This window comes from Ciona robusta, chromosome 2 (assembly GCF_009617815.1).
Source record: "Ciona robusta chromosome 2, ASM961781v2".
Classification (NCBI taxonomy): Eukaryota; Metazoa; Chordata; class Ascidiacea; order Phlebobranchia; family Cionidae; genus Ciona; species Ciona robusta.
This window is the reverse complement of record NC_143236.1, coordinates 9,238,580-9,252,106: the sequence shown is the minus strand read 5'-3', so window position 1 is coordinate 9,252,106 and position 13,527 is coordinate 9,238,580. Positions and strand designations below refer to the sequence as shown.

The 13,527-nt window shown below is 39.6% G+C and overlaps 1 protein-coding gene across 1 annotated transcript; it reads right to left on the bottom strand.

Moving 5' to 3' along the window:
• Window positions 1–175: 175 nt before the first annotated feature.
• Window positions 176–13,255, bottom strand: LOC149740965 (nucleolar protein 6-like). Its single transcript, XM_089872479.1, has 22 exons — window positions 13,004–13,255; window positions 11,938–12,054; window positions 11,510–11,686; window positions 11,222–11,390; window positions 10,865–10,987; window positions 8,395–8,555; window positions 7,891–8,011; window positions 7,335–7,480; window positions 6,858–6,970; window positions 6,410–6,581; window positions 5,980–6,105; window positions 5,585–5,721; window positions 5,131–5,246; window positions 4,571–4,819; window positions 3,873–4,021; window positions 3,504–3,667; window positions 3,052–3,204; window positions 2,529–2,626; window positions 1,811–2,025; window positions 1,415–1,606; window positions 709–810; window positions 176–340 (listed from the first exon to the last, which is right to left on the bottom strand). Exons 1-22 carry the CDS (start codon window positions 13,145–13,147, stop codon window positions 203–205), a joined length of 3,282 nt encoding a protein of 1,093 aa, XP_089728605.1. The 5' UTR covers window positions 13,148–13,255; the 3' UTR covers window positions 176–202.
• Between the last annotated feature and the right edge of the window lie 272 nt (window positions 13,256–13,527).

The window sequence follows — 13,527 nt, the reverse complement described above, 5'->3', positions numbered from 1 at the left end:
TAATTGTGACTAAATATTTGCTACTAACATACATAGCTACATATTGCTGGTTATTGGTATTGCATAACTGGTTGTTATACAACTCAAAAAATTGTTTGATCACAGAAATAGTGGGCATTACAAAAACCTACATATTATTGAATAGCCAATGTATATTAAACAACAAACACATGAATTCTCTTGTGACAAAATTTATTCAAATTTATATTTTCCATTTATTTGAAATTAAATCAATTGAATCGACCACTCCATCTCCGAGGATCTTGAAGTCTTCAACGATGGATGGAACATCAGGGACGACGTTCCCATCTTCCTGGAGGATGCAGGAAGATGACGAAGCCTGGGTGACATCGTTGTTGTTAATTTAACATGGTAATTAAAGAAAATTTTGGGAGAGCAGAAAGAATAAAATATTTTAAAAAATTATTAAAATAGGTGTAAATAAGAAAGAAGGGGAAATTATAGATTTTAAAAATAGGTCTGTCAATCTGGTCCTGATGTAGAGATAACTACGAGAAGTTTAACAATTCTCGTTACTAATTATCAATAGGGATTAAGTGGGACGAAATATGTAATAGACAAAAACTAAGTCCAAAAAAAAACTGGCATCCTCAATCTTATTTAAATTGAATTTAATTTTCAGATTTGGCCCATTACCCCCAATCATCCCATAAATCTCATAATAAATATCCATATATCAAACATTACATTAAAAGGCTTTGGTTGGAAAGCAGTTGGTTTCCATAACACCCCGACCATGCAACCACCGTTGATATCGTAGAAAAACATCGCAAGCTCGCTGAATGAAGCCTGGAATATAAGATGTTTATGTTTAACTTAACTTTCTTGGAATAGAGGTTTAAATGAACTTAATGACTGTTGGTTTGCTGATAATTTCCTAGGCTTGTTCAATGATAAATGTAACTTACTTTATCCTTACATGGCCGGAAAACTACAGCCGTTATGGCACGGGTGTTCTGTTTCATACACCTCGTGCCAGCTTACAAGTTACCACCTATGTAACATTTTTTATGTATGATAACTTGAACAACCCATTAGTGACCACTCGGTTGAAGCAATTGTCGTTAAGTGTCTTGCCCAAGGACACAAACGCCAACAATGGTAGCAACGATGAGCCTTGAACCCAATACCTGCAGGTTCGAGACAGACGCGCTAACCAACCGTGCTACAGCGCTGGATTAGGGGACACAAACAGTAACACACTCAGTTGATCATGGTTACTGTAATTATCACACAGGGTATACAGGCAATCATTAACACTTATGTAGTCAGGGTGATGGGGCATTTGGCCTCCTAGTTCCTCTGACAAGGACCTCACTCATGTAGGACAGAAAATAAAAAACACGATACAGGTAAAAACATAATAATTATAAAAATATAAGATTTCTATTACCTTCAAATCGTTAACATAAAGTTGCATGGGGTCAAAGTTTACGACGGGAAGACAATCGCTGCAAATGTTAGAAGAAATGCTTTTTTTACGCTTCACTGGTTTGTATTTTTCAGATTCAAATCGACGAGGAATCCACTGTGGCTTTAATCGAATTATGACATCATAAGCAGACAATGAAGGTTTGAGGATTGTCTGTGATGTAATAATGGTGGATAAAACAAACGTGGAACTTATATTTTAATCCCAAGTCTCTAACGTACCTCACCCATATAGAAACAGTCAAAAAATTCAAACAAAAAATTCCACAACTGGAACACTTAGATCCCAACATTAAAATTAATATAAATAATTTTTAAACAATTAAAACAATTTTTTAAATAAAATATTTTTTCCAACCTTGAAATTAATATCCTTATCCCCCCCCGATATCCGGCTCTCCATCTTCTCGAGCGAGATCCTCGCGAGGTCCTTCATTCTCCTCAAGATGATCTTGGAAGGTCCGGATGTTGACCATGGTGATGCCCTACGATCCTTGTTGTTCATGATGGAGATCGGGGGGAGGGAGGCTCGGTTGGCGTGGAAGTATGCATGGATGTGGTTGACGTCGTCATCTGGTGGGGGGGGGGGGTTAAAGAGGGGTTGTGTAATACTGTGCAGTGCGTACTATTCTATATGGGACCATGACAAATGTCCTTTTTTTCTTTTTTCTTTAAATCGGATGTTCACATTTTTTTCGTGAGTTTTAATCGAAGTTTTAATAGTTAATATGCAGGGTTTGTATTGACGCAAGCTAGATTTGGCACATTGCCTCAAACCGTAATTGTGTGTATGTTGATGTGTAATACTATGTTGGATTCATGTATTGTATATGGGTGAGGACCTACAGGAGGGCATGAATACAACCCATTAGTGACCACTGTGGTGAAGTAATGTCTGTTGAGTGTCTTGCTCACATATCAGTATCAGGCATCGGACCTAGTATGATTTAGTTTTGGCCGGACAACTCATTGGTGAGCAACAAGACCCTACTAGCAAGATGTTGTTGGCAAACAACCGCACGATACCTTATGCCACCCCATAACCCCATGCACACAGCATATACAACGTCACTTACTTGTAAGTTCATCATTGAAATCAACAACAACCGGGGTTGAATTGAAATCAAAAGTTGAAACAAAATGTAGAAACCTCAGGAACCCAACTTGTGCTGATCTGTGATGTCATAATGGGTGTTATTGTGTGTGTATTATACATGGTAAGTCCTACATTAAACAATTACCCACAAAGTTACATACATGGTAACTTGTAAGCTGGCACGAGGTGTATGAAACAGAACACCTGTGTTATAACGACTGTCGTTGCCCCGCCATGCGAGGATAAATAAGTTACATACGTGGTAACTTGTAAGCTGGCACAAGGTGTATGAAACAGAACACCCGTGTTTTAATGACTGTCGTTGCCCCGCCATGCGAGGATAAATAAGTTACATACAATCATACATAAACAATTACACACGATGTTACGTATGTGATAACTTGTATATTAAACAAGTTACCTAATTAACAAACTTACCCCACATCCCAGCTTACCCCCATCCCAACTTGCCCCCATCCCAACTTGCCCCCATCCCAACTTACCCTGGTGTATTATACGGACTTGGTGATAAATAAATGAACGAACACAACAGATCAACAACTTCATCGTTAATATGTCCGGACAACAACATCGAGTTGATCCAACGTTTGGTGACGCGGCAACAACGACCGAAGCTATGGAATCTCTGGTGCACCCTAGTGGTGGGATAACGAGGGGGTATTAATGCTCAAAGTGGATGAAGTAATCGGGATAAAAAATAAAAAGTCCAACAAATGAAAAATAGAGATCATAAAAAGGGAAATATCATAATTATATTCAAGATCAAGCGCTATGGAATAATTTACCAACAAAAATTCCTAACACAATTTTTATACAAAAGATATATATTTCGGTACTACGTGCCACGGCCTAGAGTCATGGTATTTACATGCCATGGCACCACAAGCCATGACATTTTCATGCCACAATCATCAAACACACAACACTGCCCTACCCTTGTAATAAACTCGACAGTTGCGGAAGTTTGACGATATTTTTCTCGAGTTCGATCGATTCCTTGGTGTCCCTCACCTTCACCATTCCATCTTTTGTTCGATGAGTTTGTAGCACGACCACCTCTCGTGGGTAAACCATAGATATCCTAAATACAAAGCCATCCTGGGGAGCAAAAAATATAAAAATAAATATATGTAAACTTGTGCAGTACAAATCCTGAAAAGCAAAATGTTGAAAAAATTCCGCTTTTTCTGCTTCCAGCCATAATTTAGTATTAAAATACATGAACACAGTATATAATTAAAATGTTTTTGTTTTAGGATATCATTATCTATTTGAAAAATAATAAATAATAAACAATCATCACCTTTATGAGATCAATATGTGATTGTGATGTCACACATCGATACAATGGCTTCAGTTCATCAACAATGGCGATATGGAACGCAGCTTTCAGTCGACGTAACGCGTGAGGATCTTGTGGCCACGAACCGCTTCCCTCCAAACTACATTGTACTGCGGAATATGCAATAAATATTTGGGTGAAATATACCCTAGTGTTATAAGCACGGTGGTAAGTGCGGAAGATGCTGGCCCATAGGTGATGGGTTCAAGGCCAGACACTGCTACCATTATTTAAACTCATGCAAAAACACAATCACCCACAAAGACACTCAATCCTCACACCCATATACAACCTAATGCATTACAAGATCCACAATAAATACATTCCTTAAATCAAGGTGACTTTTTTATTATTAATCTATTAATTTAGCAACCAGGTTAACACTTCTATTGTAAAAGTGACCCCACAACTACTCTGTGAATATTCAGTAAAAAACTTGAATTAATTAAATAAATGACCAATAATTACTTGGGGCATTACTAACCCCTCGACTGCTGTTGTTATGCGAGGATACATAAGTTATTTATTGAAGACAGGGGTTGAGGGACGACCATTAATTAATTAACCCTCATTTAACCCACAAGTCCCCATTTTCCTCGTGTATACATACGGTGTAAAAAAAACTAACGATTTAACCTATATTCAACCCACTATCTTACCTTGTATCGATTTAGTGAACGCAGGACACAGATCACCGGGCACCGGGATTTCTCTTTTCACCCCATCAACCATAATGGTTCGAACCACGCGAGATGTTTCGAAGGGCGGGGTCGGGTAGACCTCCGTGTTTCTCAGTATTGGGGAAACCCCTTGCACGTTGGTGATCGTGAGGGGAAGGGTCTTGAGGTCACGCAGAGTTCGCGCAAGTTCGTTGTAAGATCGAGTCGCCGTGGTTACAACTTCATCACCTGGTGGGGTAATGAACATTAACATAAACACAATATAAATTTGGGTTAGTTTATCTATGTAAGTGAATGTATCCCTGTTTCACATGAATATTATTTATCTCCTGGAATACGATAGCAAAGATCAGATTAAATAAAACTTCGTTAAAACACACTTTGGGTAAAAACTACTTAAGGAAATAAGTTTCAAATAAAAGCGTGTCTGCAATTACATTGAGTTGTATTTAATTAAAACAAAAATAAGATATAATTGAAAGAAAAGTTTGGGTTAGGACATTGTTTGTATGCATAGTAATTATAACATCACAACCCACCTGTTCCAGAATACCCCATAATTTTTCCGTATTTATTTCCTTTCCGAGGCAACGTGATTAATTCCTCGATTTGATTCGTGGAGAAAGACAAAGCTGAGGTAGGGATGCCGCAATGTCTGCCATAGATATCATATTAATGTACATAGATATCATATTAATTGACATAGATATCATATTAATGTACATAGATATCATATTAACATATAGTACTGTGGGGTAAGATGAATACCGTTAGCACATAATATCCCATATTTCCTATTCGTGTTTTAACAAGTAACATCGTTCTCAAGTAACATCAAGTTGTGAGGATACGGTTTAATAGTTCTGTAAATGTTCTTTGTTAATACCCTGGCTCCTGGGTGTTGGTGTAATGAGCCAACTCTGGCCTAAATCCCAGGTCCTAGGGCGTGCCTCACTGTGCGACCTCACCCATATAAAACCCCACAACACCCACCTTAACAAAACATGTTTACACACATGTGTCGGGACCTCCCTCCCCTCCACTCCCCACAATACCGACTCACAAACCGAACCATCTTTAAATCGACGTAACTCGCTAACCTCCCCCCAGAAGTCTCGGAACTTTGTCGCCTGTTGATGAAATCATGTTATTGTTGATGATGTCATAACAGCCTCGTTTTTAACAAGCATAACAACTATAACTTCTGATTGATTTTAACCAAAGTCCTTTTCTATAATTTGCTCCACAGCATGTTTAGTTTTGATGCTAATTCCCTTTTCTTTGTTAATTAATTTGATCTTCGTTATTGTACTCGAACACCTAAATAGTATTTAAGTTATTATAACGAGCTATGATAAATATTGATGATGTCATAATAACCCCATTACCTCAGCAGAATCGGCAGAAGGTCCCTTCTCAAGTTGATCGAACGCAAAGTCTTGGTTCAAATTCAACCCGAACGCCAAACCAGTGGATGATTGGTACCAGGTTGGGGGGTTTTCCATAATCGGCCACTACATAAAAATAATAAGGCTTGGTTTAATTCATTAAACAATCGTAAGAGCAGGTCTTTGATAATGAGGGGGGGATATGTTTTAATAACTTATGTAAGATCTAATTTACATTGCAAATATACCAGGCCTGGGGTAAAAGGTGCTGCACAACTTCCGGCTAATTTTTTAAACTGCCTCTTTTTGACATGCAGTAAGTACAATGTACATTAGAAAGGAAACTGGAAGTCACTATAATGAGCCAACTCATGTAATTCTAGGTTTCATGGAGCCTCACCCATATAAAACAACCCCCCCCCAAACTGACCTGTTTATACGAATGTGTTCGTACACCACATAGATCCACCCGGTGACCAAGACCACGCACTATAGCATCGGACATCGACGCTATCAACGAGGTTATATATTGCCCTCCAGTGTCAGCTAATTTACGATCAATTGTAACGGTTGATTGTTTTAGTAGTTTCAGCTTGCAAACACTGGAGTGGACATAGATATCATATATATGTATATTACAACATAGATATTATATATTATAACATACCAATAAATTATCTTATATATCTCTTCAAACTCGATACTTAAGATCAAATTATTAAAACAATAAAAAAAAGGGAATTAGCAGCAAAACAAGTGGCGGTATAACACGCTATGGGAAAACATCATGGACGTATATTGTAACATAGATGTCATATATTGTAACATAGATACCATATATTGTAACATAGATATCATGTATTGCAACAAAACCTTACTTTATGATATAATCAAACTTTCGTACGAACGGAGCCGGTGACATAAACACAACATTAAACCCATCTCTATGTGAATCTAAAGCTGTTAACGAGGTTTCGGCTTCGTGTCGTACCTGGGGTGATAATGGGGGTTAGTTGGGTAAATCGGGATTGTAAGTTTGAGTTTTAGGAGTTACTTGGATTAGGGGGTAAATGGGGTATAAGTTGGGGTTAGGGGGGTTACTTGGATGTGAGATCACAAGGGGTATAAGAAGGTTAGTTTGGGTTGCAGGTTCCAGGTGTACTGTTAGATAGGGGTCTTGGTTTGACAATGTTACCCCAAATTTTAATAAAAGGGGTGACATCATATGTTTTAGTGACCCAGTTTTAGGCTTAAATATTTTTTGAACATTTATCAGACTTGAATTTTGTAGGTCACATATTTGATAGCACTGAATTCAGTAGCATAGGGGTTATAACATAAGATACAATACCCACCAGGTCATACAGTAACGACGGCATTCCCGCACAGAAGTTAATCCTCCCTCCTACATCAACAAACACAACTTCATGGTGCTCGTGGAATTCTTTCAATATCGACTCGTTGTTGGTTCCGATGCCACGGGTTTTCCAATCGCTTGTAGCTGGGTAAAGAAGATAATTTATTGAATATAAACTTATAACATTGTTATGTTATACTTCAGTTTGTCTCGAATTAAATCCCAGATCCTATAACGTGCCTCGCTGAAGGACCTCACCCATATGGAATAAAGTTGGGGTAATCTTTACAGCAATTGCTCAAACCAAATGGTCATTTATGGGTTGTCTAAATTGTCATCCATACAAAAAAACAACCACTCACAAAGTTACATACGTGGTAACTCGTAAGCGGGCACGAGGTGTATGAAACAGAACACCTGTGTTATAAGGACTGTCGTTGCCCTGCCATCGAGGATAAATAAGTTACATATGTTAATTTAATGTATTGAATGCAGCAAAATAACCAATTATTAGCATTTATGATTTAAATATTGTACACAATATCCATTGTTACCGATGAATTGAAAGAAATTCCGGACAATTTGGAAACTGCTCATAATTTTGTTGATTTTATTGATGGTTAGCAGATGATGAAGAAGCATTGAAGCGATGAAACCACTGAAGCATCCAAAGCCCTGCGATGGAAGATATCAGTTGTAAAACATAGGGAACCTCATTGATTAATGTGGTGAATGCAATATACTTTAGCTCTGCTTGTTTGTAGAGACACCTAACAGCAGGGTAAAATCTGGGGTGACATTGTTAAAATACAGTTACACTCATAGTTGTCGAACATAGGGAACCTCATTGATTAATGCGGTGAATGCAATATACTTTGGCTCTGCTTGTTTGTATAGACACCTAACAGCAGGGTAAAATCTTGTTTAAGCCTAAAACTGGGGTGCTAAAACATATGGTGTCACCCTCTTATAAAATTTAGGGTGACATGCCACTCAGCCACCCCTAACATTACGCCTATGTCAACAGTTCAATATTATATAAGATATCTATTATCTACCTTATTCAGTTCCCGTTGATGCAGCCACGTCTTGATAAGTTTTATCGCGTTTTTAAACTCTAGGAAATCCTTGGATGTTTGATGCAACAGTGCGAGGTGGGGTTGCATGAGTTGGTCCATTAACATCAGGTTGTTGTAGTGAGGGGTGGGGTGGAACGGCTCTGTGGGAAAGGAGGGGTTATATTTGGGGTGGGGGTTATATAGGGGGTGGGGGGTTATATAGGGGGTTTTATATGGGGGTTATATAGGGGGTGGGAGGTTATATAGGGGTTGGGGGTTATATAGGGGTTAGGGGTTATATAGGGGTGGGGTTATATAGGGGTGGGGGTTATATAGGGGTGGGGGTTATAGGGGTTGGGGATTATATAGGGTTTAGGGTTGGGGGTTATATAGGGGGTGTGGGGTTATATAGGGGGTGGGGGGTTATAGGGGTTATATAGGGGTTGGGGGGTTTATAGGGGGTGGGGTTATATAGGGGGTGGGGGGTTATATAGGAGGTTTGTGGGTTATATAGGGGGTCGGGGCATAGGCGTAAAGTTTTACAAAACGTTAGGGTTGCAAAATCCAGAAAAAACGGAAGTCTTCGCGCCGGTAGGCGCGAAAAAAAAACGGTTTGCAACCCTTTGTTTTTCGGTTTGCAACCCTTTAAATATGTGCTTTGTAAAAGCTCATACAAACGTAAACGTATTCAGAATTACGTAGGGATGAGACAAATTAAAATTACGCGCGTTCCGCGAGTCCGTGTAATGAGAAACGGTCGAATCCGATTGCCTGGCGAGTGACGTCACAGTAGCTATGTCGCATGCGCCTTTCGTCGAGCCCGCACGAGTGTGTGGTTATCTTACAAACGAAGACCCGTCCGTCGGAAATAGTAGGTTTCCAGAACGAAATATCGCGGAAATAAACTTCCTAAAACGTTTCCAACACTGCTTTATATTTATATGCAATGTTTTCCCCAGGCAAGCAGCATATTTATTACGAAATAGTAGGGATTCACACGTGGATTCATTGCATCATAATAGCGGTTGTTTGAACCTGGCAATTGATTACGACATAATAGCGATTCACACGTTGATTACTGACGTCACAATAGCTATTCACACGTGAATTATTTAGCAAACAGGAGTTTAAATACCAGTTGAATGCATTTGTGTCGTGAATGACGCATCGGTATTGACATATTTTAACGAACGTAAACGAAGTTTGTTCGCAGTAATAATGGCGTCTTCGTTTGGTCGAACGTAATTCCTTACGCATTATTAGTATGGAGAAAATCAAAGGGTTGCCAGGCAACCCTGCAACCCCGTAACTTTACGCCAGTGGGTCGGGGGTTATATAGGGGATAGGGTTGGGGGTTATATAGGGGTTGGGGTTATATAGGGGGTGTGGGGTTATATAGGGGGTGGGGTTATATAGGGGGTGTGGGGTTAAATAGGGGGGTGGGGGTTATATAGGGGTTGGGGGTTGTATAGGGGTGTGGGGGTTATATAGGAGGTTTGTGGGTTATATAGGGGGTTGGGGTTATATAGGGGTTAGGGTTGGGGGTTATACAGGGGTTAGGGGTTATATAGGGGGGGGTTATATAGGGGGTGTGGGGGTTATATAGGGGGTGTGGGGGTTAAATAGGGGGTGGGGGTTATATAGGGGGTGGGGGTTAAATAGGGGGGGTGGGGTTATATAGGGGTTGGGGTTGTTATAGGGGTGGGGTTATATAGGGTGTGGGGTTATATAGGGGTGTGGGGTTAAATAGGGGTGGGGTTATATAGGGGTTGGGGTTGTATAGGGGGGGGGGGTTATATAGGGGTGGGGGTGTGGGGGGGGGGTTATATAGGGGGGGGGTGTGGGGTTATATAGGGGGTGGGGTATATGGGGGTAGGTTATAGGGGGTGTGGGGTTATATAGGGGTGGGGTATGGGGTTATATAGGGGGTGGGGTATGGGGTTATATAGGGGGTGTGGGGTTATATAAGGGTTAGGGGGTTATATAGGGGTTGGGGGGTTATATAGGGGGTTTGGGGGTTATATAGGGGTTGGGGGGTTATATAGGGGGTGGGGGTTATATGAGGGGTGAGTGGGTATAATAGAACCTATATCATATGTAATAGCACCCCTTCTATTTATTGGAGGGGTTATATATTATCGGGGTTACATAGGGGGTATTGGTAGGGGGGTAACATAAAGGGTAAGGGGATTTATCCATTGTGTGAGGGGGTTACAATATTTGGGGGGTTTGGTGGGTTGCAACAAATTATGATTTGCCGTCCTTTGTGTACATTGACAAGTCAATCTATGGGATCTTCTTTCATGGGGTAAAATGGGCCAACCCTGGTCTACAACCGAAGTCCCATGTCATGTCTCGCTGCAGACCTCACCATTTCTATTCTGTTCTACATGGGTGAAGAACCTATGGTTTAGGCTTTGGCCCAGACCCCACCCATATAGAACAAGGCAATGAGAAGTTATGCCCTCACCTTCATCTTTAGTTTCATGAAACCAATTCCATCTCACGTTATTTTTACTCGGGAGAAATCGCTCGAGTTTAAAATCGACCTCCGGTCGTGCGTGGAGGCGTATCGTGATATGCTTCAGTGGTTCTAGGAAGGAAATAATAACAAGGTTAAATGGGAAATAATTAATGAATGTAACTTGTTAATTCTTGGGTGGTGGGCCAACCACATATGTAACTTTGTTGACGATAGCTTTTCTGTATGGCTGATAATTTAGACAACCCCACTCCAACAATGGTAGCATCATCCGGCCTTGAACCCATAACCACTGGGTTAGAGGCAAGTGCACTATTTAAAATGTAGCTTTAATATCAAACACACCATGTGGGGTGATATGCACCACTGGTTTCATTGTTTCATCACAAAAGTACGAGAAGTCGACCTTTGACACGAGGTCGTTGCCGTGGAGATAATCAGCGATATAGGCGAGGTACAAGGCTCGTTTACGGAAATATCGCTGGTTCATTATGTCCTTCTCTTGCATGCATGCCTGGAAGTACAAGTGTCAATCAAATATCACCTGTCAATCAAATATAACCTGTCAATCAGACACAACTTGTCAATCAAGCACAACCTGTCAATCAAGTACAACCTGTCAATCAAACCCACCTGTGACATCACAATCAACAAATCCACATCAACATGTTGATTCAACCCGGTATCGAGTTGATAACTTCCAACAACTTTAATATCAACAGGAGCCATAAAGATCATATTTCCTTTCACTTTACGAGGATTCTCAACAAACGGGAACCGAACATTGCCCAACCATCGATGGTCACTCAACTGTTAAATAAAGGTTATATATTTGAATAATTTTGAAAGAAATTTTAACTAGATATATTTTCTTCGTATTTTTTATTGAAAAAAAACTTTTACTTTTTTGCTTTACATTTACAATATGCTTATGGATAAAACAAAACTTATTCAATAAAAATGTGACCTTACAAACAATATATTCTAATAAACAAATTAGACCTGATAAAACAACATTAAAGTTCTGATTTTTTATTAAAATTAAAGTTTATTTTTCGTACTGTTGTTTGTTCCCTTGGTGGAACGGCCATTATGACATCATGAAGTGAATGTAAATAATCGTCGATTAGCGAACGTTGTTTCGTCGAGATCGAAATTTCAGCGAGAATCTCCTTGATCTGTGGATGTGGGAATGTTATTTCTATGGCAATGTATGAAGGTAATACGAACTGCTGGAGAAATTTAACAAAGCACTTTTAGTACAAGTTTAGTGTTAGCACCTAACATGGGCTTATTTTCTATATATCTTGGGTTTATAGAATGCACTGGAAAACATGTTTGCAATGAATACTTTAATCTAATAAGGTCCAAGCTGTAGCACCCTGGGTGTCAAGGTAATGGGCCAACTCTGGCTAAATCCCAGGTCCCATGACATGCCTCACTGTAGGACCTCAACCATATAGAATAGAATGTGCATATACAATGTTGGGGTAATGGGCCAACTCTGGTATAAATCTCAGGTCGCATGGCATGCCTCACTGTAGGACCTCACCCATATAGAATAGAATGTGCATATACAATGTTGGGGTAATGGGCCAACTCTGACCTAAATCCCAGGTCGCATGGCGTGCCTCACTGTAGGACCTCACCCATATAGAATAGAATGTGCATATACAATGTTGGGGTAATAGACCAACTCTGGTCTAAATCCCAGGTCCCATGGCATGCCTCACTGTAGGACCTCAACCATATAGAATGGAATGTGCATATACAATGTTGGGGTAATGGGCCAACTCTGACCTAAATCCCAGGTCGCATGGCGTGCCTCACTGTAGGACCTCACCCATATAGAATGGAATGTGCATACAATGTTGGGGTAATGGACCAACTCTGACCTAAATCCCAGGTCGCATGGCGTGCCTCACTGTAGGACCTCACCCATATAGAATAGAATGTGCATATACAATGTTGGGGTAATAGACCAACTCTGGTCTAAATCCCAGGTCCCATGGCATGCCTCACTGTAGGACCTCAACCATATAGAATAGAATGTGCTTATACAATGTTGGGGTAATGGGCCAACTCTGGTATAAAAACAAAGTCAAACTAGCTTTTCATTTATATGACCTGAAGTTTAACAAGATTTGATCCAAACATCGAAGTTGTTTCGTGTAAGTTTGTAAGTTCTTCGTTTGTTGGTGGTTTATACAGCTCACTGTAAGTTAACTTCGATTTTTTCCGCGGAATTGCTTCGTTTTCTAAACTTTCCATTGTTATACTATTGTTACGTCACAAAAACCTTTAATGCCTTGTAGAATTACAATATTCTAGAGCTGTAAAACAATCGCAATTAAAACAAACAACAAACTTTTTTGTGTTTTGCATTCTCGAACCCACGTGTGTACCTGTGACGTCATAGAACTAACAAATATTGTTCTCGCGTTTCCTACGTCACAGTTGGGAAATTATAAAAAATATTTTCTAAGTCCGAAAGAAAATAATTAATTTAACAAAATAACAGTAAAAATATTTTTTTAAATAAATTACAATCAAGTTATTACATTTCTATAGGCAAAAGCTAGATTTAACAGAAATTTTTTAATGTAAACAAAGAAACTTTTTCTTTCATTTACCAACAAATTCTCCCAAAA

Bases quoted from the DNA above. Each gene is read 5' to 3' on its own strand.
- LOC149740965 (XM_089872479.1), bottom strand. From the start codon at position 13,147: ATGGAAAGTTTAGAAAACGAAGCAATTCCGCGGAAAAAATCGAAGTTA. The intron at 7,481-7,890 runs GTAACAATGGAT...TTCTTTACCCAG, and splicing joins GAATTTCTTTCAATTCATCG to CTACAAGCGATTGGAAAACC. The intron at 6,106-6,409 runs GTCAGTTTGGGG...ATTTTTATGTAG, and splicing joins GAACACATTCGTATAAACAG to TGGCCGATTATGGAAAACCC.